General features: G+C 52.8%; 1 protein-coding gene and 1 pseudogene across 2 annotated transcripts; both read left to right on the forward strand.

Annotated features, from left to right (window-relative positions):
* The first annotated feature begins 165 nt into the window (after positions 1-165).
* Positions 166-27,640, forward strand: CLTB (clathrin light chain B). Of its 2 annotated transcripts, XM_003936188.4 has the most exons (6): positions 166-585; positions 6,696-6,742; positions 20,438-20,555; positions 20,734-20,845; positions 22,782-22,835; positions 27,199-27,640. In XM_003936188.4, the coding sequence occupies exons 1-6, from the start codon at positions 399-401 to the stop codon at positions 27,368-27,370; spliced, it is 690 nt and encodes a 229-aa protein (XP_003936237.2). In that variant the 5' UTR covers positions 166-398; the 3' UTR covers positions 27,371-27,640. The 2 variants fall into 2 exon arrangements, with proteins under 2 accessions (XP_003936237.2, XP_039316309.1); XM_039460375.2 differs by lacking the exon at positions 22,782-22,835 and having other exon boundaries at positions 167-585.
* On the forward strand, positions 6,749-12,436 carry LOC101054519 (large ribosomal subunit protein eL6 pseudogene; annotated as a pseudogene).
* Positions 27,641-27,941: the final 301 nt, after the last annotated feature.

Raw genomic sequence — 27,941 nt, forward strand, 5'->3', positions numbered from 1 at the left:
GAGGGAGCTGTGCATCGCCCAGGTGTCCTGGACGCGGAGGGAGGGGAGCGCCCCGCCCCGCCCCGCCCCGCCCCGCCCCGCCGGCCCCGGCCCCGCGCCGCGCCCTGTCCTGCTGCGCCCTCCTGCGGCGGCTGCTCGGAGACCGCCCGGCCCTGCGGCCCCGCCCCCGCGGTGACGTCACCGCATTCCGGCCCCGCTCCTCCCGCCGCGGCGCCCGCAGCGCAGTGACAGCGAGCCGGGCCCGGTGGCGGAGAGGAAGTGCGGTCCGCGCCAAGCCCGTCCCCGCCGACGCCGGCTCCCCGCGGCTCGGGTGACAGCGTCGCGGCCGCCGGGCGCAGCGCGGGGCAGGCGCGGGCAGAGCCGAGCGCAGCGGAGGCTCCGGCGGAGGCGCGGGGAAAATGGCTGATGACTTTGGCTTCTTCTCGTCGTCGGAGAGCGGGGCCCCGGAGGCGGCGGAGGAGGACCCGGCGGCCGCCTTCCTGGCCCAGCAGGAGAGCGAGATCGCAGGCATAGAGAACGACGAGGGCTTCGCAGCACCTGCCGGCGGCCATGCGGCCCCCGCGCAGCCGGGCCCAGCGAGTGGGGGTGAGTCAGCGCCGGGCCTGGAGCGGGGCTCGGGGCGCGCACCCGGCGGACTGGCCGCGGCCCAGCGGCACAGGGAAGAGGGCCTGCTCTAGGTCAGCCGGGGCAGGAGCTGGGTGGGGAGGCATCCTGTTAGAGATCTCCACGTAGGACCTCTGAGCTGGGATGAGGCCTCGCCTGGGGCTGTGGATGCAGCGACTCCCGGGACAGGAATTCGGTCCTGACATTTCATCCCCAGGCCAGCTTCCCCGCTGCCAGGCTCTGGAATCCAACCCCGGCTCAGTTTTCAGAGTCCTTCCTGAGCCTCCTAATAGCCTGGCTGTCCCAGGCTCCCAGCTAAGCGTGCAGGTGTCGGCAGAGCACAGCCCTCCTGGCTCCTCAGCCTTAGCTCTCTCCTGCAGCTGGGAACAAAAGGGGACCCTGGGTGCTGCGGGAACTCAGTAACCTTCCCCAGGGACCACCTGCCATTCGGCAGCCAGTGAGCTAAGTGCCTTGATTACATTTAATCACTTCATACTCTTTATTCAACCCATTTCAGAGATGGTAAAACTGAGGCTCAAAGAGGTATGCTATTGAAATAACTAGTAGTGGCAGATCAAGAATTTAAACCCGTTTCTTTTTCTTTTATATATATATTTTTTCTTTTTCCTTTTTTGAGATGGAGTCTTGCTATGTTGCCCAGGCTGGTCTTGAACTCCTAGGTTCAAGCAAACCTCCCACCTCTTCCTCCCAAAGTGTTGGGATTACAGATGTGAGACACTGCACCTGGCCGTGAATTTAAACCTGTTTCTGTCAGACTCGAAGCCCTCTCCACCTGACCACACTGCCTTCCAAGTGTCTGGCTCTGAGTTAGACACGGGGGTGTGGGTCGCAAAGAGGCATCAGTCAGATGCGGTCCGGCCCTGCAGGGTTTTGTGGTTGCTGACTCAATGGTTTTCCAGAGGTGGTCCAGGGCTATTATGATTTCTTGTGATTGGCTTCAGACCTCAGAGTTCAGGGCCTGGTCCCTGTGAGATCATCTTTATCAATGATGTTCCTGCTCTAGTTCTGGCTAGCAAGAATGATTTTGTAAACTATTTAGTAAAAAAGTAGGTATCACCGGGCGCTGTGGCTCAAGCCTGTAATCCCAGCACTTTGGGAGGCCGAGGTGGGTGGATCACGAGGTCAAGAGATCGAGACCATCCTGGTCAACATGGTGAAACCCCGTCTCTACTAAAAATACAAAAAAGTAGCTGGGCATGGTGGCACATGCCTGTAATCCGAGCTACTCAGGAGGCTGAAGCAGGAGAATTGCCTGAACCCAGGAGGCGGAGGTTGTGGTGAGCCGAGATCGCGCCATTGCACTCCAGCCTGGGTAACAAGAGCGAAACTCCGTCTCAAAAAAAAAAAGTAGGTATCACCTTCATGGTTGCATCCGAAACAGGCCTTCCTGTTAACGTCACTTTGGAGAGGTTTATGGAGAGGTTATGTTGTAATTAGTGCTGACATATATACCAATAGATATATTTTGGTTAATGATGTTTACAAGGCTTTTCAGTCATGTTTGTATTCATTCGGCATTTGCTGAGCATCTACTGTGTGCCAGGCCACTGGGGATACAGAAATGAATAAGACAGTTCTTGTGGCTGAGAAGTTTGAATCAACTCTGTATCTCCTTGATATTAGAAATGTAACCAGGCTTTTGTAACATGCAAGAAACTCTTGGCCCAGAGAATTTGAGTATCTTGCCCAGAGTCACACAGCCAGATGTGACAGATCTAGGACTCGATCCCAGGCCTCCCAACTCCGGGCTCCATGCTCTTTCAAATGCTGTGGGGCCTGGGCAACATGGTGAAACCCCATCTCTACAAAACATACAAAAGTTAGCCATGTGTGGTGCCATGCAGCTGTACTTATAGTTCCAGCTACTTGGGAGGCTGAGCAGGAGCATCACTTGAGCCCAGGAGGTGTAGGTAGGTTGTAGTGCGCCGTGATCATGCTACTGTACTCTAGCCTGGGCAACAAAGTGAGACCCTGTCTAAAAAAAAAAAAAAAAAATGCCATAGCAGTCTCCTTCCTGGGAGGAGATAGGATGTGGGGTGAGAAGCAGGGGGTCTTTTGCCACCTGTCTGAGACAGCGATGGAGGGCTTCTGAAGTGGCAGCTCCCAGCACCTCAGCACAGATGCTGTGCTGTCCCGGGGAATTCCTAAGAAATACCTGCCCCAGTTAATGCACCAGTATTCATTGGTCCATATCTCTGTGAGACCACCCTTTTCCTCAGGCTGGCTCATTGGGGTCTGTTGGGGGAGGGATACTGGACGGGGGAGGGGTGCAGGGCAGAGGAGGGATGCCTGGTGGGGAGGTATTGCTGAGGGGAGCCATTTTCAGAACTCTAGGAGAGAGAAGATGGGATTCAGGCCAAGGGCAGTCAGCCGCCTCTGGGAGTTGAGCGGGCTGTGGCCTCTTCCCAGGACGATGGGGCTCCAGGGGTTTACAGCCTGGATGGGAGGTTCCATCTCTGGCAGGGGTGGGGCACAGATTGGCCTCACACCCGAGGTGGCAGGGAGAGAAACAATGACACACTCACTTCTTCCAGGGAGCTTCCGGGGACACAGCCTTCTGAGGGGCTCCCAGGCACATACCTGCTGACTCTGCAAAGGTTCAGATGCCCTTCTCAGTCGTGGCTGGGGAGCAGGGAAGTGCTGAGGGCTGGCGGCTCAGTGGGTGGCCAGATAGGCTAGAATTGATCTGACCTTCTCAGCCTACGCAGTGCTAAACAGGTAATCCTCCCCTGACCAGGGATGTGTGCCAGGAGCCTAGGTGGGGCAGAGAAAAAGCACCCTGGCCTGCTGGGAGCTGGGCAAAAGCTGGCTCTTGGAGCAGCCTTCAGTCAGTACCTCTGAGGCACCTTCTCTTAGATGTTGGAATACTCAGATTAGCAGTCTCTGTGCCGACACTGGGCTCAGGTGCCCCCGGGGAAAGAGGTGTCTGCTGCAGGCCTGTGCTGGAGCCACAGGGAGCGCCTCCTCTCTGGCTGGATCCGTGGGCCTGGGTGATCTGGGTGATGGACGCTTTGTTTCCATTCATCGGCCTTGAGTAGGTTTCCATTTTCACACTCAGTGTTCTGAGCACCAGGCCTGGCTCTGACTTGCCCGTCAGTTCTGGGCAAGCCCGTTTTCCCCGCTGGGCCTCAGTAAGCTCACAGGAATGTTCTGGACCCTTTCTGCCCTTGTTCCAAAATGGGTCAGGCAGCTGAGGGAAGCAAACACCCAGGGGTTTATCCCCAGGACGAGTCTCTGCCTCAGTCCTGTTCTGCCGGCCTGCGAGTGTGGACTCCGGGTGATAGATGTGCAGTGGGCGGTGGGAGAGCACTGTGGGAGCAGGTACCGGGAACTCTGTGTGGGTGTGGGTGGACGACTCCCAAAGAGGCTAAACCGAATCTCCAAAGGAACACTTCGAGGCTGAGGCTGGGGCAGAGAGAAGCCTGCAGATGGGGGGTCTGAGACTGGGGTTGGTCAGAGCGTAGTGGCGTGGTGCAACTTCTCGAGAAGGCCAGGTGTACAGACCGGCATCACAGGGAACAAAGCCTGGTAGCATGAGCCCTGCTAGAGGAGACGCCCCAGCAGAAGGAGCCCCTTTGCAGAAGATGCTGCCACTGAAACCCTATTGGTCTCACTGGTTTAGGGGCCAGGACACCCATGCCAGAGAAGCCTTATCTAAATGAATGGGGGTGACAGCTGACAGAGTTGGTTGGAATCAATCACTGTTTGACTCTGAAAACAAAGTCAATTATGATTTATGTCACCCAGGGATTATTTCCATGGGATTAAGCATCCTTCCGTTCAGTCCCCAGGCCAAACACACTGTCACTGCTGCTCACAGCCCTCTCTGGCTGGTGAAGGGCTAGTTGTCCATCTGCCTAATAACTTAATGTGGCCTCCATGGCTTTCTGCTAGGAGGCACCGCAGTTTCTGAGAGCCTTGCAGATAACAGCAGGCCTCAAAAGAACAATTCAACTTCCACTTAGCTGACAGTTACTGCTCACTCATCCCGTGCTGGAGCCCTGAGGAGCTGAACAGGACACAGAGCTGAGTAAGGGGGTACACATGGCTCCTGGGGGTCACGAGTAATTGCACAAGAGGGTGGGGGATACTGTATGATATTCTGGGATACCCCAGAAGTGAGACCTTCCATAAGTGCCTAGGGAAGTGGAAGAAGCGGAGGAGGGCTTCCCAGAAGAGGTGACTTATGAGCTGGACCTTGGAGAATAAACGGTTCCAAAAAATTGTTCTTTTTTTTTTTTTAAGACAGGGTTTCACCATGTTGGCCAGGCTGGTCTTGGATTCCTGACCTCAGGTGATCTGCCCGCCTTGGCCTCCAAAGTGCTTGGATTACAGGTGTGAGCCACCACACCCAGCCCAAAAAAGCGTTCTTTAGAGAGGGAAGCAGGAAGAAAGCTCGGGGATAAGGGTGGTATGTTTGGGGAAGGAGGAAACCAGAATTTAGGGTTTGTGGGATGGGCTGATGAGAAGTGAGTCAGGGATGGGGAGGGCCAGATTGTAGAGATCCTCATGTTCCAGGGTTAGATGTATTCATCTGGCAAATATTTATTTATTTATTTATTTATTTTTTTTTTTTTTGAGACGGAGTTTCACTCTTGTTACCCAGGCTGGAGTGCAATGGCGCGATCTCGGCTCACTGCAACCTCCGCCTCCTGGGTTCAGGCAATTCTCCTGCCTCAGCCTCCCGAGTAGCTGGGATTACAGGCACGTGCCACCACGCCCAGCTAATTTTTTGTATTTTTAGTAGAGACGGGGTTTCAATGTTGACCAGGGTGGTCTTGATCTCTTGACCTTGTGATCCACCCGCTTTGGCCTCCCAAAGTGGTGGGATTACAGGCTTGAGCCACCGCGCCTGGCCTCATCTGGCAAATATTTATTGAGTCCCTGTTATGTGCCAGGGAATGCTCCAGGTGGTGGGCCTCATCATGGATGAAACCAAGTCCACGCCTTCATGGAGGGTCCATTCGAAGGGGGAACACAGATTAAATAAACACATATACAAATAAACATAGCAGGCTGAGTGAGTGTGCTTAACACTGCTGGAGGAATAGGAAGGGGTGTCCAAGGGGTGGACTGGGGTATGGTCAGGGAGGCCTTTTTTCAGGCAGCATCTAAGCAGAAGCTGAAGGGAAGGAGGGAGCAGCCTTCCAGGTAGAGGGAACAGCACCTGTAAAGTCCCCAAGGCAGGAGCAGGCGCTATAGGCCACTGTGGTCCATGGGAAGTGGATTTCTTTGGGGTTTGTTTTCATGACATTTTGAGTCAGAGGAGAGGCACAGGTAAGTGCGTGTTTTACAGACTGTCAGCCCTGGCAATTGGTTTGAAAAAGGGATGGGAGAGGCTGGAGTCAAGGGGGCCTGTGAATGGGTGAAAGCCATGCATTCATTGTCTTTCTTTCATGCATTTATTTACTTGTTTATTAAAGAGTTATTCAGCACTTGCAGAGTCACAGGTACCATGCAGATGTCTGGGAAAGACACAGAGAAGAGAAAGAGACATGGTTATACCTTCCCAGGTGTTTGTCCCTAGCAGGCAAAGCAGTTTTGCGGGCGCCAGGTGGTGAGGGCCTGGCTGGGGCTGAGCTGCAGGAGAGAGGCCAACTGTGAATGTCACTGTTGCAGCAGAAGCCCCAGGAATTTGTGACTAATAAAATGTCAATTAAAGGGATTGGGAGGAGTCACTGCTGAGGGCAAAATTAATTCCTTCTGGGAGGGGCACAAAGAGAAAATATATGCCAGGTGCTGCCTGGTGGAACTGCAGCTCCTGCTCAAGGCACCACAGGGACAGGCAGAGACGCGTGGGCCCCTGTCTTCCTTATCCCATATGGCCCCGCCCTGAGCTTATGGCTGTGAGAGGCTCTGTAAACAGGAATGGGATTGAGCCTAAGTTCCTGTGTGTGTGTGTGTGTGTGTGTGTGTGTGTGTGTGTACATATACCCATTATGTCTGTTTGCATGTAGGTCAATATATACATAGGTGTACACAGAGTTTGGCTCGAGGGGCTAAGGTAGGATCATTTCCTGCTTGCTATAAGCTGAACAGTCAGTAATGCTATCTCCCTGTTCTCTTTCCAGCTGGCTCTGAGGAAATGGGGACCACAGTCAATGGAGATATGTTTCAGGTAAGCAGGGCTCTGTCTCAGCTGTGGTGAGGACCAATAGCCCTGATCTCAGTAACTTACAGCCTCATCGTTGTAGGCTTCTGGCTCCAAGTTCTCCTGTTCATTACGTCTGTTGCATTGGCGTGGGAACACAGAGAAGGGTTTTTGACATGTTTTCTTGTCATGTAGAGGGTGGGGAAGAATAATAAAGATCACTAGAGATTGAGATTGATGGAGGGTAGCCTCAAGTTGCTTATGGTGATGTCTGGTTTTGGGAGGGAGAGGTAAAGTGGCCCACAGTGGCATGGGATGAAGGCAGCATAAGGCCCTGCCTGACCACGCACCACTGCTGGGTGGCTGAACTGAGACCATCTCCACACACAGGAGCATTTTAACTGGGTGAGCCCTTTGATCCAGAGATTCTGCTTCTAGAATTTTCCCAAAGGAAATAATTGGACAAGGCCACCCAGATTCTTTGGAGGATTATTTATAATGGCAGACAAATTGGAGACAACCTAAGTATCCAGCATCAGGGGACTGAATAGATAGATTAGAAAACCATGCTGTTGTTAAAAAGGGTAATCAAGGCTGGGCACGGTAGCTCACACCTGTAATCTCAGCATTTTGGGAGGCCGAAGCAGGTGGATCATATGAGGTTAGGAGTTCAAGACCAGTTTGGCCAACATAGTGAAAGCCCGTCTCTAGTAAAAACACAAAAAATTAGCCGGGCCTGGTGGCAGGCGCCTGTAATTCTCGCTACTTGGGAGGCTAAGGCAGGAGAATCGCTTGAACCCGGGAGGAGGAGGTCGCAGTGAGCCAAGATTGCACCATTGCACTCCAGCCTGGGTGATAAGAGTAAAACTCCATCTCAAAAAAAAAAAAAAAAAAAAAAAAAAAAGAGCAATCAGTGCCTCCTGTATTGACATGAAAAGATGCCCACAATATATTAAGTGGAAAAAGCAGCTTGCAGAATATTATGCACAGTATGGTCCTGTTTTTTATTTATTTATTTATTATTATTATTTTTTAAAGATGGGGTTTCACCGTGTTGGTCAGGCTGGTCTTGAACTCCCGACCTCTGGTGATCCGCCCGCCTTGGCCTCCAAAATGCTTGGATTACAGGCTTGAGCCACCACGCCCGGCCTGTTTTTTTTTTTTTTTTTTTTTTTAATATGTCTGCACAATATATCTGAAAGGATGTACATCAGCTGTTAGCAATGGTTAGCCCCAAGGGTGGGGTGGGATGGGGATAAGAAAAGGGCATTCACTTTGACTGGGTTGTTTAAAAGCTCTTTAAGTGTTTTTATACTACCAAAAAGGAAGAAAATCCAGCTGGGCACAGTGGCTTACGCCTGAGATCCCAGACTTTTGGAGGCTGAAGTGGGAGGATAGCTTGAGTCCAGGAGTTTGAGACCAAACTGGGCAACATTGTGAGACCCTGTTTCAGCAAAAAGTGAAAAATTAGCTGGGGCAATAGTGTGTGCCTGTAGTCCCAGCTACTCAGTAGTCTGAGGTGGGAGGATTGCTTGAGCTGGGGAGGTCAAGGCTGCAGTGAACTATGATTACACTCCTACACTTCGCCTAGGTGACAGTCTTTTTTTTTTAAAAAAAGGAGGAAAACCCTAGTAAGTATATTTCTAGTTAAGACTGCTTCTGTCTGCACCCACCTAACTCTCTTCCCCTTGCATACACACAAATCCATTTGAGTACTGTGAGGGAACTCAGACCACAGAGGGATGGTATAGTCCTCACCCCGGCCCCCCAACCAGATGCCTGGTGGGGCTAAACCTCCCCTCAGAGAGCATTCATTCCCACTTAGACTGGGCCAAAGGCCCTTGATCTCGGGGGCTGTGGCTGTGGGATCTTCTGAGCCCCACCCTGGAGGGGCTGGCTTCCTAAATCCTCTGGGGGAATAAACAGTACTTATTTTCTTATGTAAGAGGGATGGGCTGGTACCTTATGCAGGGAAACCGGCCAAGTCCTGTTTCTGGAAAATTACTCAACTATCAGCAAGCTGGAAAAGTCAATCTCTAGGACTTCAGCAGCTTCATGTCTAGTTGGGCCCGAGAGTCAAAGAATGAGGATTTGCTTCTGTACAGTTTGGTAGATCATTGAGACTTAGGCTACCCAGGCTCTGGGCACATTCAGAAGGACTTTGCTTGACCCTATAGTTCTGTGTCCTAAAGTGGACCTGAAGCTGAAAATGTGCTTGGAACATGAACAGAAGTACCTAGAACATGATAGGGTGCAGTGGCTCATGCCTGTAATGCCAGCACTGGGAGGCTGAGTGGGTAGATTGCTTGAGGTCAGGAGTTTGAGACCAGCCTGGCCAACATGGAGAAATGCTGTCTCTACTAAAAATACAAAAATTGGCCAGGCAGGGTGGTGTGTGCCTGTAATCTCAGCTACTTGGGAGGCTGAGGCAGAAGAACTGCTTGAACCCAGAGGCAGAGGTTGCAGCGAGCCAAGATCACACCACTGCACTCCAGCCTGGGTGACAGAGATTCTGTCTCAAAAAAAAAAAAAAAGATAAGTACCAGCCGGGCATGGTAGCTCATGCCTGTAATTCCAGCACTTCAGGAGGCCGAGGTGGGTGGATCACCCGAGGTCAGGAGTTCGAAACCCTAGCCAATATGATAAAACCCCATCTCTTTAAAAAAAAAAAAAAAAGAGAAAGTATACTCTGAGCAGGATAATTTACCTTTTAAAGATTAGCATTGTGAAGCTCAGAGAGGTGAAATGGTGAAGGCAAAGTCACCCAGGAAATCAGCTAGTTCTGGTGTGCACCCTATTTGGGTGACTTGGCCTTCTCCCTCCCTACTCCTCAGCCTTGGGTGAGCCCTGGGTGAATCTGAGGAGTCCTGGGCCTCCTTTCCAATCTCAGCGAGAACTCTTATCCTTACTGTTACTAAGAATCACTGCGGCCGGGCGCGGTGGCTCACGCCTATAATCCCAGCACTTTGGGAGGCCGAGGCGGGTGGATCACGAGGTCAAGAGATCGAGACCATCTTGGTCAGCAAGGTGAAACCCCATCTCTACTGAAAATACAAAAATTAGCCGGGCATGGTGGTGCACGCCTGTAGTCCCAGCTACTCGGGAGGCTGAGGCAGGAGAATTGCTTGAACCCAGGAGGCGGAGGTTGCGGTGAGCCGAGATCGTGCCATTGCACTCCAGCCTGGGTAACAAGAGCGAAACTCCGTCTCAAAAAAAAAAAAAAAAAAAAAAAAAAAAAAAAGAATCACCGCAGGTGTGTTTATTTGTAAATCATATCACATCAGTGCCATCTTAGAATCCTTACAAGCAGGGCAGGGTCACAGATGAGCTGAATCACTCAGAAGTTAGTGGCAAAGCCCCAGCTCGCCTATATCTCCTGACCTCTGACCCAGTGTGGTTTGCAGTACTGCTCTGTTGCTGGAACTGGCTGGCCACAGCACCTGGGTCACAGGGGGAAAGCCCCAGCTCTTTAGGATTGAGCATAGCAGGTCTGGCCTGCACCTGCAGCGGGAGGAGAAACCTCGGCCTGTGCACACTCAGCATTTTCAAGGATCCTGGACGGAGCTTTTGTGCTTCCTTTCTTAGTCCTCCCTACAGCTTGTGTACCACCAGGGGGTCCAGCTACAAACCTGATTGCCAACACGGCCTAAGGACAAGCCTGCCCACACCTATTCCAGCTCCGTTTGGCACAGTCAGGGGCAGGGACAGCAGGCCCCTGCAGGATTGCACCTCCCCACCTCTGCACAGATTCTCCTTTTCCCCTAATACTCCCATCATCCTCCTTTGAGCTACTTAGAGGAATCAGCAGCTCAGCTTAGCTTAGATTTAGCTGATCAATCCCAAAGAAGGATGTGGCTCAGCCTCTTGACCATCCCTGGAGGGGCAGCACACGCTTGGCTGGCGTGGGTCCACAGAGGCTCTCATGAGTGGGCCCAGCAGAGAGGTCCCTTGGGCGAAGGATTCTAGGGGGCTAGACTGAGATAAGCCTGGCCCGGAGTGTTGCCTCCTGCCTTATGGTCCTGGCCATTCCTGCCCGCTTCTCTCTCCAGAGCTTGGGAGGGGTCAGAGCATTGCTGTAGCCACTGGTGAGCTCTCCTGGTTGCCATGCCTCCTGGCCGTGATCTGATCTCCCCACTGAAATGCTCAGGTGATTAAAGGAGAGCCCAGTTGTGGCCCATGACATTCCCTGTCACTAGCAGGGGTTGGGGTGGGGACAAGGTCAGGTAAATAAGTTCTGAGCAGCCCAGAAATAATGAGTGGCCGACTGCTTCTCGGGGCTTTGCCTGCCGGCATCACCACTGTGCTCTCCTGGCCGTGGTGCGCTGAGGCCCAGCAGCTATGGGGCAGCGGGTCACAGCAGTCTTGCTGTCCCTCACACACACACCTCCTGTGGGCTGCAGAGTGTTTCCATAGCATCTCATGTGAGCCTCATTTCCCACCTGGAGTAGGATGTTGTCACTCACTTAACAGTTTTTAAAGCCAAGCTGTGGCTGGGTGCCGTGGCTCACACTTGTAATCCCTGCACTTTGGGAGGGCAAGGCGGGTGGATCACCTGAGGTCAGGAGTTTGAGACCAGCCTGGCCAACCTAGTGAAACCCCGCCTGTACGAAAAGTACAAAAATTAAATAACTTGATCAAGACAATTGCAGGTGGGGGGGAAAAAAAGTACAAAAATTAGCCAGGTGTGGTGGCAGGCACCTGTAATCCCAGCTACTTGGGAGGCTGAGGCAGGAGAATCGGTTGAACCCAGGAGGCAGAGGTTGCAGTGAGCTGAGATCATGCCACGTCATTCTAGCCTGGGTGACAGAGCAAAACTCCATCTCAAAAAAAAAAAAAAAGCTCTTTCCCATCTTGCAAGATGGCGGGTGAAAAAGTTGAGAAGCTGGATACTAAAGAGAAGAAACCTGAAGCCAAGAAGGCTGATGCTGGTAGCAAAGTGAAAAAGGGTAACCTCGAGGCTAAAAAGCCCAAGAAGGGGAAGCCCCATTGCAGCCGCAATCCTGTTCTTGTCAGAGGAATCGGCAGGTGTTGCCGACTGCCATGTATTCCGGAAAGGCCGTGTACGAGAGGAAGTACTCAGCAGCTAAATCCAAGGTTCAAAAGAAAAAGGAGAAAGTTCTTGCAACGGTTACAAAACCAGTTGGTGGTGACAAAGACGGCGGTACCCGGGTGGTTAAACTTCGTAAAACGCCTCGGTATTATCCTACCGAAGATGTGCCCCGAAAGCTGCTGGGCCACGGCAAAAAACTCTTTAGTCAACACGTGAGCAAACTGCGAGCCAGCATCACCCCCGGGACCATTCTGATCATCCTCACTGGACACCACAGGGGCAAGAGGGTGGTTTTCCTGAAGCAGCTGGCTAGTGGCTTATTACCTGTGACTGCACCTCTGGTCCTCAATCGAGTTCCTCTGCGAAGAACGCACCAGAAATTTGTCATTGCCACCTCAACCAAAATTGATATCAGCAATGTAAAAATCCCAAAACATCCTACGGATGCTTGCTTCAAGAAGAAGAAGCTGCGAAAGCCCAGACACCAGGAACGTGAGATCTTCGACACAGAAAAAGAGAGATTCGAGATGACAGAGCAGCGCAAGATTGATCAGAAAGCTGTGGACTCACAAATGTTACCAAAAATTAAAGCTATTCCTCAGCTCCAGGGCTACCTGTGATCTGTGTTTGCCCTAACAAATGGAATTTATCCTCACAAATTGGTATTTTAAATGTCCTAATAATCTAATTAAATAACCCATTACCTTTATATATATATATATATATATATATATATTTTTTTTTTTTTTTTTTGAGACGGAGTTTCGCTCTCGTTACCCAGGCTGGAGTGCAATGGCGCGATCTCGGCTCACCGCAACCTCCGCCTCCCGGGTTCAGGCAATTCTCCTGCCTCAGCCTCCTGAGTAGCTGGGATTACAGGCACGCGCCACCATGCCCAGCTAATTTTTGTATTTTTAGTAGAGACGGGGTTTCACCATGTTGACCAGGATGGTCTCGATCTCTTGACCTCGTGATCCACCCGCCTCAGCCTCCCAAAGTTTAAATTTTTTATAGAGATATGGTCTTGCTATATTGGCCAGACTGGTCTTGAACTCCTGTGCTCAAGCGATCCTCCTGCCTCAGCCTCCCAAAGTGCTGGAATTACAGGTGTGAGCCACTGCACCTGGTCCCAAACTTGCTTCTGATAGAAGACAGGGACCTGGAAAGAAGCAGTGGGAGCCCAGGAAGGTGAGGGCTTGGCTCTGGGCAAGCATTAAGAGCTAACAGATCCAATTCTTCCTCCGTGGAGGCACCGTCCGAGAGCTTTGCCTGCTTGATCTTACTGAGTCCTCCCAGCTCGCTTTGCTGTCGGTTGTCATTATCCTTGTTTTATACAGGACGTTTAACAGCTCACTCGAGTTGTGCAGCTAGTAAGAGGTAAATCTTGAATCCAGGATGAAGTGCCAGAGCCTACACTAAAGTCAAGGAACGCAACTGCGAGGGGACGCTGGCAGGGGGTTCCGAGGCTGCCCGGGGGCATGTGGGTGGTCTTGGCCAAGGGAACAGCAGGCACAGAACCACAGAGGGTCAGTCATTCAGTCCGGGGTTCACCTGAGCCTGGGACTTGCTGCATGAAGGGATGTGCCAGGAGAGCCAGGAGAGAGGCCAAAGGTTTCTGGTGAGCCCTGCACAGCCCCCACCAGAGCGCATCAGTGGGCCCTACAGCTGGTGGCAAGTGGCAGAGATGGGGGCCCAGTTTGGCCAGGCTTGGCACCTTGGGTCTGGGGCAGGACACCGTGGGGGCTGAAAGTTTCGTTAAGGCTGTTCCCACCCCCAGACACAGGCAGCAGCGGAGGTTTAGATGGAGTCAGAGGACGTGGACTTCACTTTCTGCTTTTTCCCTGCTGGCTGGCTGTGGGTAGTCACTTAACTGCTCTGAGCCTGGTTTCTCTTTTGTAAAATGGTAATTAGAGGCCCCGCTCTGCTGCCCCACAGCGCTGTGGAGAAAAATTGCTCTGCAGCCCTGGACGCCTCTCACAAATTCCTGACCCAGCCCCTAGGTGAGCTGAGGGTGGTGTGTGGGGGTGTGTCCCAGAGGAAGGCTGCATGAGGCGTGCGGCAACTAGAGCAGGGGACCCAGTCTCTAGCCTTGGGAGGGAGACAAGCAGGCATACAAATCATGCGTCACAAAGTGACTTTGGGCCCTATTAGCTACCATGTGGAGAGTCACACCTAGCAATTCAGTTTGAATCCTGGCTCTGCCACTTCCTGGCTGGGTGACCTTGGCTCTTTGGAGATAAAGTTTCACTACGTGTAAAATAAAAATAATAAAGCTTGACTAGGCATAGTGGCTCATGCCTGTAATCCCACCACTTTGGGAGGCTGAGGCAGGTGGATCACTTGAGGTTGGGAGTTTGAGACCAGCCTGGCCAACTTGGTGAAACCCTATCTCTACTAAAAATACAAAAATTTGCCGGGCGTGGTAGTGGGTGCCTGTAATCCCAGCTATTTGGGAGTCTGAGACATGAGAATCACTTGAGAGGCTTGAGTCCGGGAGACGGAGGTTGCAGTTAGCTGAGATCGTGCCATTGCACTCCAGCCTGGACAATAGACTCTGTTCTTCCGCCCCCCAAAAATTAAACACACACACAAAAAAACAGGCCGGGTGTGGTGGCTCATACCTGTAATCCCAGCACTTTGGGAGGCTGAGGCAGGCAGATCACTTGAGGTCAGGAGTTCAAAACCAGCCTGGCCAACATGGTGAAACCCTGTCTCTACTAAAAATACAAAAATTAACTGGGCATAGGGGTGGGCACCTGTAATCCCAGCTACTTGGGAGGCTGAGGCAGGAGAATCACTTGAGTCTGGGAGGCGGAGGTTGCAGTGAGCCAAGATCACTGTCATTGTACTCCAGCCTGGATGACAGAGCGAGACTTGGTCTCAGAAAAACAAAGAAACAAACAAATAAAAAACTTGCCATGTAAGGTTGTGAAGATTAAAGAAAGCCGTTGAATTGCAAGTCCTCTGGAGTCTTAATTTAGGGCAGGCTTTATGGAGATGGTGAGCCCTGAAGGATATAGATGAAGAGAGACTCCTGCCCAGGGCCCCTCTCCATCCCTCTCCTCCCACGTCTGGGGGCATCTGTGTACCCATTTCCCAAAGGCTCCAGGCCCACATGATTCTTACACGTGCTGGCTCTTGGCCGGACGTGCGCTTCCCCATCTCTCCCCACTCTACTCTGCCTCCAGGCAAGAACAGTGCCTTCCCTTGCCCACTCTGTTTACCTGACCTGTGTTATAGCAAGGTTGATGTTTCCTCAGCTATGGTTCTCAATTGTGAGGGATTCCCTGTCCCAAGCTTCTGGAAGATGTCTTGCTCATCCCTGTCCCCAAGCCTGAACATCTATGAATTCATGCAATATTCTCGAAAGGCTCCTGCAGCCGGGCCCTCCCGGTGCTGGGTGCCGTATGGAAACAGGCAGCCTCTGCCCGCATGAAGCCTGCTTAGGTTTTTGAGGCAGGGAAGCGGGAGGACACACACAGATAATAAACACGTAAACAAGCTGAGGCCTCAGTCAGGAGGCAGGGGAAGCTCTAGGAAGATGTAGGCCCTTGATTCTAGGGGAAGAATGTTCCAGACAGAGCCTCTGAGGGGGTATAAGATGAGCTTGCATGAAGACCAATATAGGAAGAGTGCTTGGATAGAGGACAGAAATCAGAGGCCCAGGGAGAGACCAGATCACTTAAATTTTGTTCTAGCCGTAGTAGGGAGCCTTCAGATATTTTATTTCAATTAATTAATTAATTATATTTATTTATTTATTTTTTGAGACAGAGTCTCACTCTGTCACCCAGGCTGGAGTGCAGTGGTACGATCTCCACTCACTGCAACCTCCATCTCCTGGGTTCAAGCGATTCTCCTGCCTCAGCCTCCGAAAGTGCTAGGATTACAGGTGCGAGCCACCGCACCTGGCTGCCTTCAAATATTTTAAACTGTGACATGATAAATCAGATTTAGGCTCTGAACAGGTCATTCAGGTGTTTTTTGGCGATGGGGCTGCAGGAAGCAGAGAGACCAGCAATGGTCCAGGCCAGGGCGACGAGGGCCAGAGAGAGAGTTTTAGAGATTACGATGACAGGCGTTGCTGACAACTTGCACATGGGATGGGAAAGAAGGAGAAATCAAGGCTGAACATAAGCCTGGGGCCTCCACACCCTTGGTGAATTGTTCAGTATCCATAGGCTTCCGTTTTAACATCTGTGACAAAAATCCAAGGAAGCAAAGGGGGCTTTGTAAAAATACTGCACACTGCAAGGCGAGTGAGTGAGTGGTGACTGGAGAAGGCAGCCCCAGTGCCCTTTCTGACGGACTAAAGGCTGAGGTCTCCATGCCACGTGGTGTCATCCTAAAGACAACTCTCGGGATACGGCCCTCTCTTCCCCTCCCCCTGCCCCACAAGGGCATTGTAGTGTCTTTTTCTCAGATGGAGGGTGGGGGAAGTTTCAGGAATGAAAAGTCAAGTGACATCCGGGATTCCTGTTAAACACCCACATGGGCTGTCTCAGAGAAAGGTTCCAGTATATGTGTGCTCAAGGAGTGGGGATTGAGTGGTGGTCAGATGGATGCCTTCATTGTATTTTTCTTTTCTTTTCTTTTTTTTTTTTTTTTTTTTTGAGACAGAGTTTCGCTCTTGTTACCCAGGCTGGAGTGCAATGGCGCGGTCTCGGCTCACCGCAACCTCCGCCTCCTGGGTTCAGGCAATTCTCCTGCCTCGGCCTCCCGAGTAGCTGGGATTACAGGCATGCACCACCATGCCCAGCTAATTTTTTGTATTTTTAGTAGAGACGGGGTTTCACCATGTTGACCAGGATGGTCTCGATCTCTTGACCTCGTGATCCACTCGCCTCGGCCTCTCAAAGTGCTGGGATTACAGGCTTGAGCCACCGCGCCCGGCCTGTATTTTTATTTTCATTTCCATCTTCTCTGACCTCACAAGTTATTTCAGATAGATGTAAGTGCTGGGAAGAAAATGAAATAGGGCACCTGGAGAAACCCATATGCACAGTCGCGGTGCAGTTGTCTGCAGATGGGAGGCTCTGCAGGTTTGGGCAGAGGTGCTGGGAGGATACCCTGGTAGTCTGGCCTCAGAACAGGGCTGCTCCCAGAAAGGAGCAGCAGTGAGCTTGTGTTCTCCAGATAAGGGCCCCAGAAGGGCCTCCTGGGATGTTGGGGGTCTTTGAACTGAAATGCAGTGCTGTGCCCGAAGAGGAGTAAGGGTGGCGCCCAGCTGCCCCAATGATCCCAGGTGCCAGGCTATACCCCGTCCTGGCCCTGCCCTTCCCTCACTCTCCAGGCAGCTGGAAACAGTAGCCCTGATGTCCCATCTATATGCTTCTCTCCCAGAGCTCCTCCTCTGAACCTTGCACCTGCTGGCTCCAGGGATCTTTGCTCCTTTAGCCACTGCTTAGGGAGCACCTGCTAGGCGCTGAGGCTAGATGGGCGCAGTGTGACAGAGGACGTGCCAGACACTCCTGTGGGGAGAAGATGTCAAACAGCACAGGCAGTCAGTTTTGATAAGTGCTGGAAGGAGGAGGGAGGGGAGACAATTGCAGGCCAGAAGCACCAGGAGACAAAGGTGGGGTGACTGGAGTGGGATGCCTGCAGACAGGAATGCAGAGGGTGCGGGTGCCAGAGTGGGTGTGGCTGGACCTGGATCGGAAAGGCTTTGCCAGGCCGGAGGGTGCCACACCCTCGTGGGCTGAGCTCATAGTCCTCAGAGTTTTGGGTCCCCAGCTCTGACAATCGGTGCGGGGACATGAGCAGAGCCCCTGCCTGGGAGTCAGGGACCTGGACTCCAGCCCTGGCTCTGCTACTACATTGTGCTATGTCTTTGGGCCTCAGTTTCCTCCTCTGTAAAATGGGAATGGATAATATAATAATAGTAGTGATTTTAGCTACTATTCACTGAGTCGTCAGTCTAGCCAAGTACTCTTCTAAATGTCTCACAGATATTATAGCATTAAATCACCACAGCTCTTACAGGTATTCGTAGTATTATTCCCTCTCTCTTTTTTTTTTTAAACAGTCTCACTGTCATTGCCCAGGCAGGAGTGCAATGGCATGATCTCAGCTCACTGCAGCCTCCACCTCCAGGGTTCAACTATTCTGTCTGAGCCTCCCAAGTAGCTGGGATTACAGGCACATACAACCACGCACGGCTAATTTTGTATTTTTAATAGAGATGGGGTTTCGCCATGTTGGTCAGGCTGGTCTCGACCTCCTGACCTCATGTGATCCACCTGCCTTGGCCTCCCAAAGTGCTGGGATTACAGGCATGAGCCACTGGGCCCAGCCTATTTCCATTTTTCTTTACTTTTTTAGGGGGGTTGGGGGGACAGAGTCTTACTCTATGGCCCAGGCTGGAGTGCAGTGGTGTGATCTCAGCTCATTGCATCCTCTGCCTCCCCGGCTCAAGTGATTCTCCCAAGTCCCAGCTTCCTAAGCAGCTACCACGCCTGGCTAATTTTTTATAGTTTTAGTAGAGATGGGGTTTTGCCATGTTGGCCAGGCTGGTCTCGAACACCTGGCCCCAAGTGATCTGACTGCTTTGGCTTCCCAATGTGCTAGAATTATAGGCATGAGCCACTGTACCTGGCCTTTTTTCCCCATAATAAAAAAAAATTTTTTTTGAAAATAGAGATGGGGTCTTGCTATGTTGCCCAGGCTGGTCTTGAACTCCTGGCCTGAAGCGGTCCTCCAGCAAGGGCAGCAGAGACAGTAGGGCAGGTGTACTGGCTGGGTAGACTGCTGCGTGTTTGTGTTCTAGGAGGCCAGTGGTCCTGCCAACAGCTACACAGCCACTGCCCAGGCTGACAGGCTGACCCAGCAGCCCGAGAGCATCCGCACGTGGAGAGAAGAGCAAACTGCTGCAAGAGCTGCGCCCCTTGGCCTCCTGAAGTTGCTGGGATTATAGGCATGAGCTACCAAGCCTGGCCCCATTTTTCAAATGAGAAAACAAAAGTCAGGCAAGGTTAAGCAATTTCTCCCAGGCCTTCCACATACCTCGTAGTATCAGAGGTGGCATCTGAATCGAGACAGCCAGGCCGCAGAGTCCAGCTTCTTCCCTGTGGTGTCCTCTGAGCTGTGATATGCCACACGTCCCAAGACTGCTTCTCTGCTCAACAAACATCTACTGAGCATCTACTGAGCATCTGCTGTGCAGGCACCATGTTGGGCTCTGGGGATGTAGCTAGCAGTGAACAGGACAGAGGTGATGTTCGGATGGCAGAGACAGACAGATAAACACATTATAAAGTCAGGTCCTCTTAGGCCAGGCATGGTGGCTCAGGCCTGTAATCCCAGCACTTGTCGGGGGGCGGGGGCAGGCAGATCACCTTCCGTCAGGAGTTTGAGACCAGCCTGGCCAACATGGTGAAACCCCATCTCTACTAAAAATACCAAAAAAAATTAGCTGGGTGTCGTGACAGGCCCCTGTAATCCCAGCTACTAGGGAGGCTGAGGCAGGAGAATCACTTGAACCTGGGAGGCGGAGGTTGCAGTGAGCCGAGATTGTGCCATCATACTCCAGCCTGGGCAACAGAGTGAGACTCCATCTCAAAAAAAAAAGGACCTAGAAATAGAATCCCATGTGGCCCGGCGATCCCATGACTGGGTATGTATCCAAAGGATTAGAAATCGTTCTACTACAAGGACACGTGCACACGAATGTTCATCGCAGCACTGTTTACAACAGCAAAGACCTGGAACCAACCCAAATGCCCCTTGATGATAGACTGGACAGGGAAAATGTGGCACATATACACCATGGAATATGATGCAGCCATCAAAAACGATGAGTTCGTGTCCTTTGTAGGGACATGGATGAATCTGGAAACCATCATTCTCAGCAAACTGACACAAGAGCAGAAAATCAAACACCACATGTTCTCACTCATAGGCGGGTGTTGAACAGTGAGAACACATGGACACAGGGAGGGGAGCATCACACACTGGGGTCTGTTGGGGGGAAATAGTGGAGGGACAGTGGGGGGGGGGTTGGGGAGAGATAGCATGGGGAGAAATGCCAGATATAGGTGACGGGGAGGAAGGCAGCAAACCACACTGCCACGTGTGTACCTATGCGACAATCTTGCATGTTCTTCACATGACCCCAAAACCTGAACTGCAATAAAAAAAAAAGAAAAAGAAAAAATTTTAAAATTAAAAAAAAATTAAAAAATAAAAAGAAAAGATAAAGTGAGGACTAAGTGTTAGGAGTTCACACAACCACAATAGAGTGATTTTAATGACTGTAGAACAAGGCACTCACTATGCCAAGCAGTGACCTAAGTTCTTTATAATTTTTAACTCATTTCGTCCTTACGTCCTCCCTTTGGGGTGCATACTATTATTTAGCCCATTTTATGACAAAGAAAGTGACTAGCACACGGTTTCTTGAGTCTCCTGCTTGGGGGGTATCAAAACCTATGACTGGGCTGAGGGCAATGATCAGGCACAGAGAGGGTGAGTAACTTGCCCGCAGTCACACAGGTGGAGGATTGTTGCTGGCAGAGGGAACAGCAAGGGCAAAGGGAGGTGTAGCCACCAGAGACAGTGGGTATGAGGTGGTTTGAGGCTGAGTTATCCAGACGTGAGCAGGTCCCCAGCAGGGGCAGCAGACACAGCAGGGCGGGGGTGCCCGCTGGGTAGACTGCTGCGTGTTTGTGTCCTAGGAGGCCAACGGTCCTGCCGACGGCTACGCGGCCATTGCCCAGGCTGACAGGCTGACCCAGGAGCCCGAGAGCATCCGCAAGTGGCGAGAAGAGCAGAGGAAACGGCTGCAAGAGCTGGGTGAGGGCAGGGCTGAGGCGGGGTTGGGCTGGGGTCCCCTCCCCAGCACCCCCAGCGGGGTGGGCTCTGCGTGGGGTGAAGTGTATGGGAGGCCTTGGAGTGCATGGAACCCCGCATGCCTTAACGCGGGGCTGAGGCCAGCTGGAAAGCAGCCGCCCATTCTCCTGTGGGGTCCCAGATGCTGCGTCTAAGGTGACGGAACAGGAGTGGCGGGAGAAGGCCAAGAAGGACCTGGAGGAGTGGAACCAGCGCCAGAGTGAACAAGTAGAGAAGAACAAGATCAACAACCGGTGAGGGGGCTGTGGGGACGTGGGGGGGCTGTGGGGACGTAGGGGGGGCTGTGGGGACGTGGGGGGGCTGTGGGGACGTGGGGGGACTGTGGGGACATGGGGGGGCTGTGGGGACGTGGGGGGGCTGTGGGGACGTGGGGGGGGCGTGGGGACGTGGGGGGGCTGTGGGGATGTGGGGGGGCTGTGGGGACATGAGGGGGCCGTCGGGACGTGAGGGGGTCTTGATGACATGAGGGGGCCAGGTGTGGAGATGTGAGGGCGCTGTGGGGACGTAAGGGGTCCGTGGGGATATGGGGGGCAGCTGATGGGACAGGAGAGGGCTGTGGTATGGGGGACGGTCTGGAGGGGCTGGTTTGGTGATGGGAGCAGGGAAGGAGAAGGGAAACCCCAGGGCTGCTTCCTCATTTGCTCGTGGAGTTCAGGGCCCCCTGGAGCTGCTCACCATGGAGGCCTCACCTGCTTTCAAGAGGAAGCTGAGTCTGAGAGGCAGCTAAAGGGGCCCAGGGCCCTGGAATGCCAGCCAGGCTGTCCAGGCCCCAGAAGCCAACAGTGAGGTGTGGCCCTCTGTGGCCAGAGTTAGGGTCAGAGACAGCACAAGCCGCACTGAGGGTGAAGAGGCGACTTGTGCATGGGATTTTACTGCTGGAGAAATGCCACCCCGAGTGGCTAAAGGCTAAAAAAATCACAGGCTGTATAACTACAAAGGCCAGGGGTAGGATGGTGGGCACTGGGGCTCGAGGGGCTCCATGAAGTCCGTCCGCGCTCACTCACTGCACCCGCTGCCCTTTCCTCCAGCCGCACTTCCCTGTCGGGCCCGCACCCTGGTGTGGAGGGAAAGATGGCCGGCAGCAACTCCAGGCTTCTGCCCTGTTCTCTTGGCAGCCCTAGTGACAATAGCATCTTGTGCCCCAGAGCTCCAGCTCACGTCCTTGGCCCGACCCTCACTGGCTTGGATCATGCCAGGCCCAGTGACTAACCTGGGGGCCCTAGCCTGGGTGATAGTCCCATTCCTTAGGTTGTTCATGGGGATCAGTCCCACTCAAACCACAGGGACTGAAGCTGGGGCAACCTGGTCCAGCAGAGGACAGTCAGGGCACCCTTCCTGGAAGAAGAGACATGGATGCTGGGCAGGTGAAGACAGCAGATGCCCAGCAGAGAACACCTTTGTGGAAATGGTCTCAGACTGAATACTGTCCGGTGCTCCCTGCCTTTGAGGCTACCCGCTTCAGAGTCCAGGGTCTTCCAGGCAGAGAAAGGCCTGCTCTAGGAGACAGCTACCCTTCTGTCCAGAAAACCGCTGCATGCCAGGCTCTGGGGTAGGCACTAAGGAGATGGAGATAAGGAAAGACCCTGCCTTATGTCTTCAAAGGGCGCAGAGAGAAAACCACACATGTTCAACTGAGTTCAAATACAGTAGGGCCCTCTGCACGAAGGCCGTGGAAGCCAGGAGATGGGTCAGGGAGAGAGCTCTGTGTCTCGGGACTTGGACTTTGGAGGAGGACTAGGAGGTCATCAGGAAAAAAGGGCAGGGAGTAGGGGAGGGCATTCTAGCCCTGGGTATGAAAGAACAAATGTGATGTATTGGGCAACAGGGGCTGGGGGTGGAGGGGGAGAAGGCAGGAGGCTATGGACTCACATTGTAAGGGCCTCTGCTGATGAGTCAGGCAGTGACGGGCAGTGGGGAGCCTCTGAAGGTGTTTGAGCAGGAGTAACATGATCAGGGATGAATTTTAGAGAAGGCGCTGGGGCCAGGGCGGAGGCCCCCATTCTCTTGTTTGGGGCTGTGGATCATTGCTGAGCCTTCCAGAACTGTGCTTCCTAACACCTCTCCCACTGGAGGTACTAATGCTGTCTCTCTCTCTCTTTAACCCTCTGCCTGCCTGTCTTGCCATCTGTCTTTCCCCACCTAACCCCTTCCCTCAACCTCTCCCTCAAGGATCGCTGACAAAGCATTCTACCAGCAGCCAGATGCTGATGTCATCGGCTACGTGTACGTGTCCCTTTTGCTTCTCTGTCGGGGGAGCTGGAGAGGGAATAGATGTGGCGGCCACAGTTTCTTGAGTTCCTTGCTTGTGGGATATAAATGAGTATGGCTGGGCTCGGAGCAGTCAGAGCACGAGGCAAACGCCCTGGCAGGTGCAGGCACCAACCATTTCTCTCCCTCCAGCAAACTGGAGGCTGCTTGGCTGAATCAGAGCCCTGCAGGGTAAAGGCAGAGAAAGGAATGCGCTGGCCACTCGTTCCCATGTGGGAGGGACAAATGGCAAAGCAGCCCCGACTCCCTCCCTCTGAGATGCCTCTTGCAGGGTGTGTCGGGTGAAGGGTTTTTTTGGTGGTTAAGAGTTTCGCTCTTGTCCCTGACTGGAGTGCAGTGGTGCGATCTCGGCTCACTGCAACCTCTGCCTCCTGTGTTCAAGAGATTCTCCTGCCTCAGCCTCCGAGTAGCTGGGGTTGTAGGCGTGCGCCACCACGCCCAGGTAATTTTTGTACTTTTTTTTTTTTTTTTTTTTTTTTGAGACGGAGTTTCGCTCTTGTTACCCAGGCTGGAGTGCAATGGCGCGATCTCGGCTCACCGCAACCTCCGCCTCCTGGTCTCAGGCAATTCTCCTGCCTCAGCCTCCTGAGTAGCTGGGATTACAGGCACGCGCCACCATGCCCAGCTAGTTTTTTGTATTTTTAGTAGAGACGGGGTTTCACCATGTTGACCAGGATGGTTTTGATCTTTCGACCTCGTGATCCACCCGCCTCGGCCTCCCAAAGTGCTGGGATTACAGGCTTGAGCCACCGCGCCCGGCAATTTTTGTACTTTTAGTGGAGACAAGGTTTCACCATGTTGACCAGGCTGGTCTCCAAGTCCTGGCCTCAGGTGATCCACCTACCTAGGCCTCTCAAAGTGTTGGGATTACAGGCGTGAGCCACTGTGCCCGGCCGAAGGGGTCTTTAATTGAACAAAATAGACACTAAGCGTGGGATGCTGGAGGCCCATAAAGGACAAGAGCTGCTCCTCCATGTCATCCAACCCTTCCTCCTGCCCCAGTGCACTGACTTTGGCCAGCAGCCCCTGCCCACAGGCCCCCTCGCATGTTTCAGGTTTGGGGTCTACTTGGTGTGGTGAGTAATCAAGACCAGGGTTGGCAAACAGGTTTTATGTCATGCCAACCTCAGTTGGTGGGTAGAGACATCCTGGAGGGTGGCGGTGGGAATTCTGGAGCTGAAGAGAAAGGATTTGCCGTCGTTCACTCTAGGTGTACCCTGGCAGCCTGTGGTGTGTCGAGGCTGAGCCTCCTCTCACAGGGCACAGAGCACACACCAGGGCCTTCGTCTCCTTCTTTCCGCTCTCCCGCATTTAGTGCTCATTGGCACTCGCCTTGTGCCAGATTGGTAAGACACACACAGGCCTCCTCCCCACCCCCCACGGTGCTTATGGTCTGGGGTGTGTTGTGGTAAGAGCCTCGTGGAAGGGCACAGTGAGCTCTGGAAGCCACTCTCTGCTGGGGGATCCCGGGCAGACTTCAGAGAAGCGAGACCTTCAGCTGACCTTAAAGTGTGAGAAGGAGTTTGCTGGATAGGGAGGGTGGGAAGAGAAGGTGGGAGGAGCAGCTGGGACCAAGGCACCCAGAGAGAAAAGGTCCAGCTGACTGCAGCGGCAGAAGCTCTAGAAGCTCTGTGGGGGTGGGAGCTGAGGCTGGGAAGTGGTTGGCTTAGGGCTGGCTACAAAGCTCCTGTTGTGCCAAGGCTGAGCTCAGATGTGATCCAGAAGGCAGTGGGGAGCCATGGGAGGCTTCCACGGGGAATGGGCATGTCAGCTGGGCATGGGTGCTATGGAATACCACAGGGGGCTCGATGCTTGAAATGGCCCAGAGACCACCCAGGAGAGATCATGGCTGCTGCTGCTTTTTTTTTTTTTTTTAAAGACAGAATCTCCCCGGGCGCGGTGGCTCACGCCTGTAATCCCAGCACTTTGGGAGGCCGAGGCAGGTGGATCACGAGGTCAAGAGATCGAGACCATCCTGGTCAACATGGTGAAACTCCGTCTCTACTAAAAATACAAAAAATTAGCTGGGCATGGTGGTGCATGCCTGTAATCCCAGCTACTCAGGAGGCTGAGACAGGAGAATTGCCTGAACCCAGGAGGCGGAGGTTGCAGTGAGCCGAGATCGCGCCATTGCACTCCAGCCTGGGTAACAAGAGCGAAACTCTGTTTCAAAAAAAAAAAAAAAAAAGAATCTCGCTCTGTCACCCAGGCTGGAATGCAGTGGCATGATCTTGGCTCACTGCAACCTCTACCTCCTGGGTTCAAGTGATTCTTCTGCCTCAGCCTCTCAAGTAGCTGGAATTACAGGCACCTGCCACCATGCCCGGCTAATTTTTTCCATTTTTAGTGGAGATGGGGTTTCACCATGTTGGCCAGACTGGTCTTGAACTGCTGACCTCAAGTGATCCACCCACCTCAGCCTCCCAAAGTGCTGGGATTACAGGTGTGAGCCACTGCTTCCGGGCTCAAACTTTCATGTGCCTATGAATTACCAGGCAGTCTGGTGAAAACCCCGATTCTGATTCAGCAGGACTGTGGGGAGGCCCAAGGGTCCACATTTCTTTTTGATCTTTTTAATATTTTTCCTCTTCGTTTTTTTCTTTTCTTTTCTTTTTTCCTCTTTGGGTCCGCATTTCTGACAAGCTCTATGGTCGCAATGATGTTGCTGGATCATGGACATTTGAGCCGCAGGGACAGAGAGGAGCCTCTGGATCCTGAAGGGGCAGCTCCGAGCATAGCTCCCCTCAGCGCCCCTTGCCACCCAGCTCCACACAGCACTTTCCTTTTTTCCAGGCCTGCTTGCTACCTCATTGAATTCTCAGGCCAGTGAGATAGTTGGTAGGGCAAAGCTATGATCCTCATTTTTTTTTTTTTTTTTTTTTTGAGATGGAGTTTCGCTCTTGTTACCCAGGCTGGAGTGCAATGGCGCGATCTCGGCTCACCGCAACCTCCGCCTCCTGGGTTCAAGCAATTCTCCTGCCTCAGCCTCCTGAGTAGCTGGGATTACAGGCACGCGCCACCATGCCCAGCTAATTTTTTGTATTTTTAGTAGAGACGGGGTTTCACCATGTTGACCAGGTTGGTCTCGATCTCTCGACCTCGTGATCCACCCACCTCGGCCTCCCAAAGTGCTGGGATTACAGGCTTGAGCCACCGCGCCCGGCCCAATATGATCCTCATTTTACAGGCTAGGAAATTAGCATGGAGCCAGCATCGCTAGAGAGGGGCCAGGTCACCTGTTCCCAGGGTCAGCTGTTCCATGGAGAGCTCCTGCCATCAGTCACGTCTGGCATCGGCAGAACTGGTCCTGCTCGAGATGCAGAGGGGGCTTTCAGGAAATTTGAGGGCCCCTCACTGGCCAAACAGGACATAGACCCAGCACTCCTCACCAAAGAATACCTTATCGTCTTTCTCTTAATGAGTCCCACGTTTCGATTTTGTCCACTATACTGTATTTACTTGTTTCCCCACTGCCCCGTAGTCAGTGGCTTCTGTAACTGTCAACCTGCACTTCTGATGAAGGACCGCCAGTTTTCTTCCTAACTTGATTTACAGCCAAACTCAGACTCCAGTGGAGCATTCATTCCCCAGCCTGTGGCTCCACGGTGATCATGGTTGTTCGTGACTACAAACGGTTGTTTGTGTTCTGTAGTCAAATATGCTTGGGATGTGGTGGATTCCATATCGATCACATACCCACCTTGGAGGGTCACGATGCACACAGCACATTAAAGGCTTTGAAAGTCTTCCTATAAAGATCCTCTTTAGCTGAGTTTTCCATACGTATTTGACCAGTCTTTCTGGAGAATACTTACACAGAACATTCGGGCAGTGCTGAGCTAGGCGCTTCTGCTAGGTGGTTAGTCAATGTCGTCCTTCTGCCAAGTTTTTGGAAATGGTGAAAATAGCTAAGGTACTGCTTTAGGTCCACCAAGGGTCTTTAGGTGTCAGGAACCCCAGGTTGGGAACTCCTGATGGGGAGGTAATGAACAGAGTGCCTAGGCTGGGAAGACCTTTCTGAGGAGGTGGGGCCTGCACCGAGAACTGAATGACAAGAAGCAGTAAGCCAGGAGCAGGTCTGGGGGAAGTGTGTCCCAGGAAGACGTGATAGCAAGCGCCAAGGTCCTGAAGCAGGACCAAGCTAGGCTTCCTCTTGTGCCAAGGCTGCTTTCCTCTGAAGTCAGAGGGGCACAGGGCTGGTGGGGAGACTTCTAGATAAAAGTGCCCCAGAGTAGGCTGGGCAAAGCAGCCTTGCTCAAGGGAAAGGCTGGGGAAAGGCGGGCAGCTATGAAACCCCCTCTCCTATCTCCACCTGCAGGGCATCCGAGGAGGCTTTCGTGAAGGAATCCAAGGAGGAGACCCCAGGCACAGAGTGGGAGAAGGTGGCCCAGCTATGTGACTTCAACCCCAAGAGCAGCAAGCAGTGCAAAGATGTGTCCCGCCTGCGCTCGGTGCTCATGTCCCTGAAGCAGACGCCACTGTCCCGCTAGGTGCCTGCTATAGCATGGCCACAGAGCATGGGCGGGGCCTGGGCAGAGGAGGAACAGCTGCTTCGTTCAGGGCGGAGATTCCCAGCAGCTGCTCCCCACAGCCTCTTCCACTCCTCCCATCTCCAGGGGCTGGGAGGGGACCCTCACGCCTCTCGCCCCTCACTCCTTCCCAGCCCTATGGTCCAGTCCCTCACGCCTCCTCTCAGTCCACTCAATTGTGACTGTCCCTCCTGATGTATTTTTTTCTTGGCTTAAAGGGTGTGTTGTTAACTCTTTTTACACTTATTTATTATCATTCTCATTTCTCTGGAAGCCGCAACTGGTGTCAGGGCTCAGTTTGTGCTTAGAACCTTCCCAGCTTCATGGTCTTGAGAGAAGGCGAGACTGTCTCCCCATTTCCCAGCCAAGTGGGGGCCCCAAGCTGTCTGTGATCCCCAGGAGGAAAGACAGCTTCTTGTAGAACGCTGTTGTAACCTCGATCCTTAAGTCTGTGAGGTAAATTCCGTTATTCTCATCATACAGCCAAGGACACCAAGGTCCCCAGAGGGGAAGCGGCTTGTAGTGGGAGGGA

Source organism: Saimiri boliviensis, chromosome 20 (genome assembly GCF_048565385.1).
Source record: "Saimiri boliviensis isolate mSaiBol1 chromosome 20, mSaiBol1.pri, whole genome shotgun sequence".
Taxonomy (NCBI): Eukaryota; Metazoa; Chordata; class Mammalia; order Primates; family Cebidae; genus Saimiri; species Saimiri boliviensis.

Bases quoted from the DNA above. Each gene is read 5' to 3' on its own strand.
- CLTB (XM_003936188.4), top strand. From the start codon at position 399: ATGGCTGATGACTTTGGCTTCTTCTCGTCGTCGGAGAGCGGGGCCCCG. The intron at 20,556-20,733 runs GTGAGGGCAGGG...GTGGGGTCCCAG, and splicing joins GAAACGGCTGCAAGAGCTGG to ATGCTGCGTCTAAGGTGACG. The intron at 20,846-22,781 runs GTGAGGGGGCTG...CTCTCCCTCAAG, and splicing joins AAGAACAAGATCAACAACCG to GATCGCTGACAAAGCATTCT.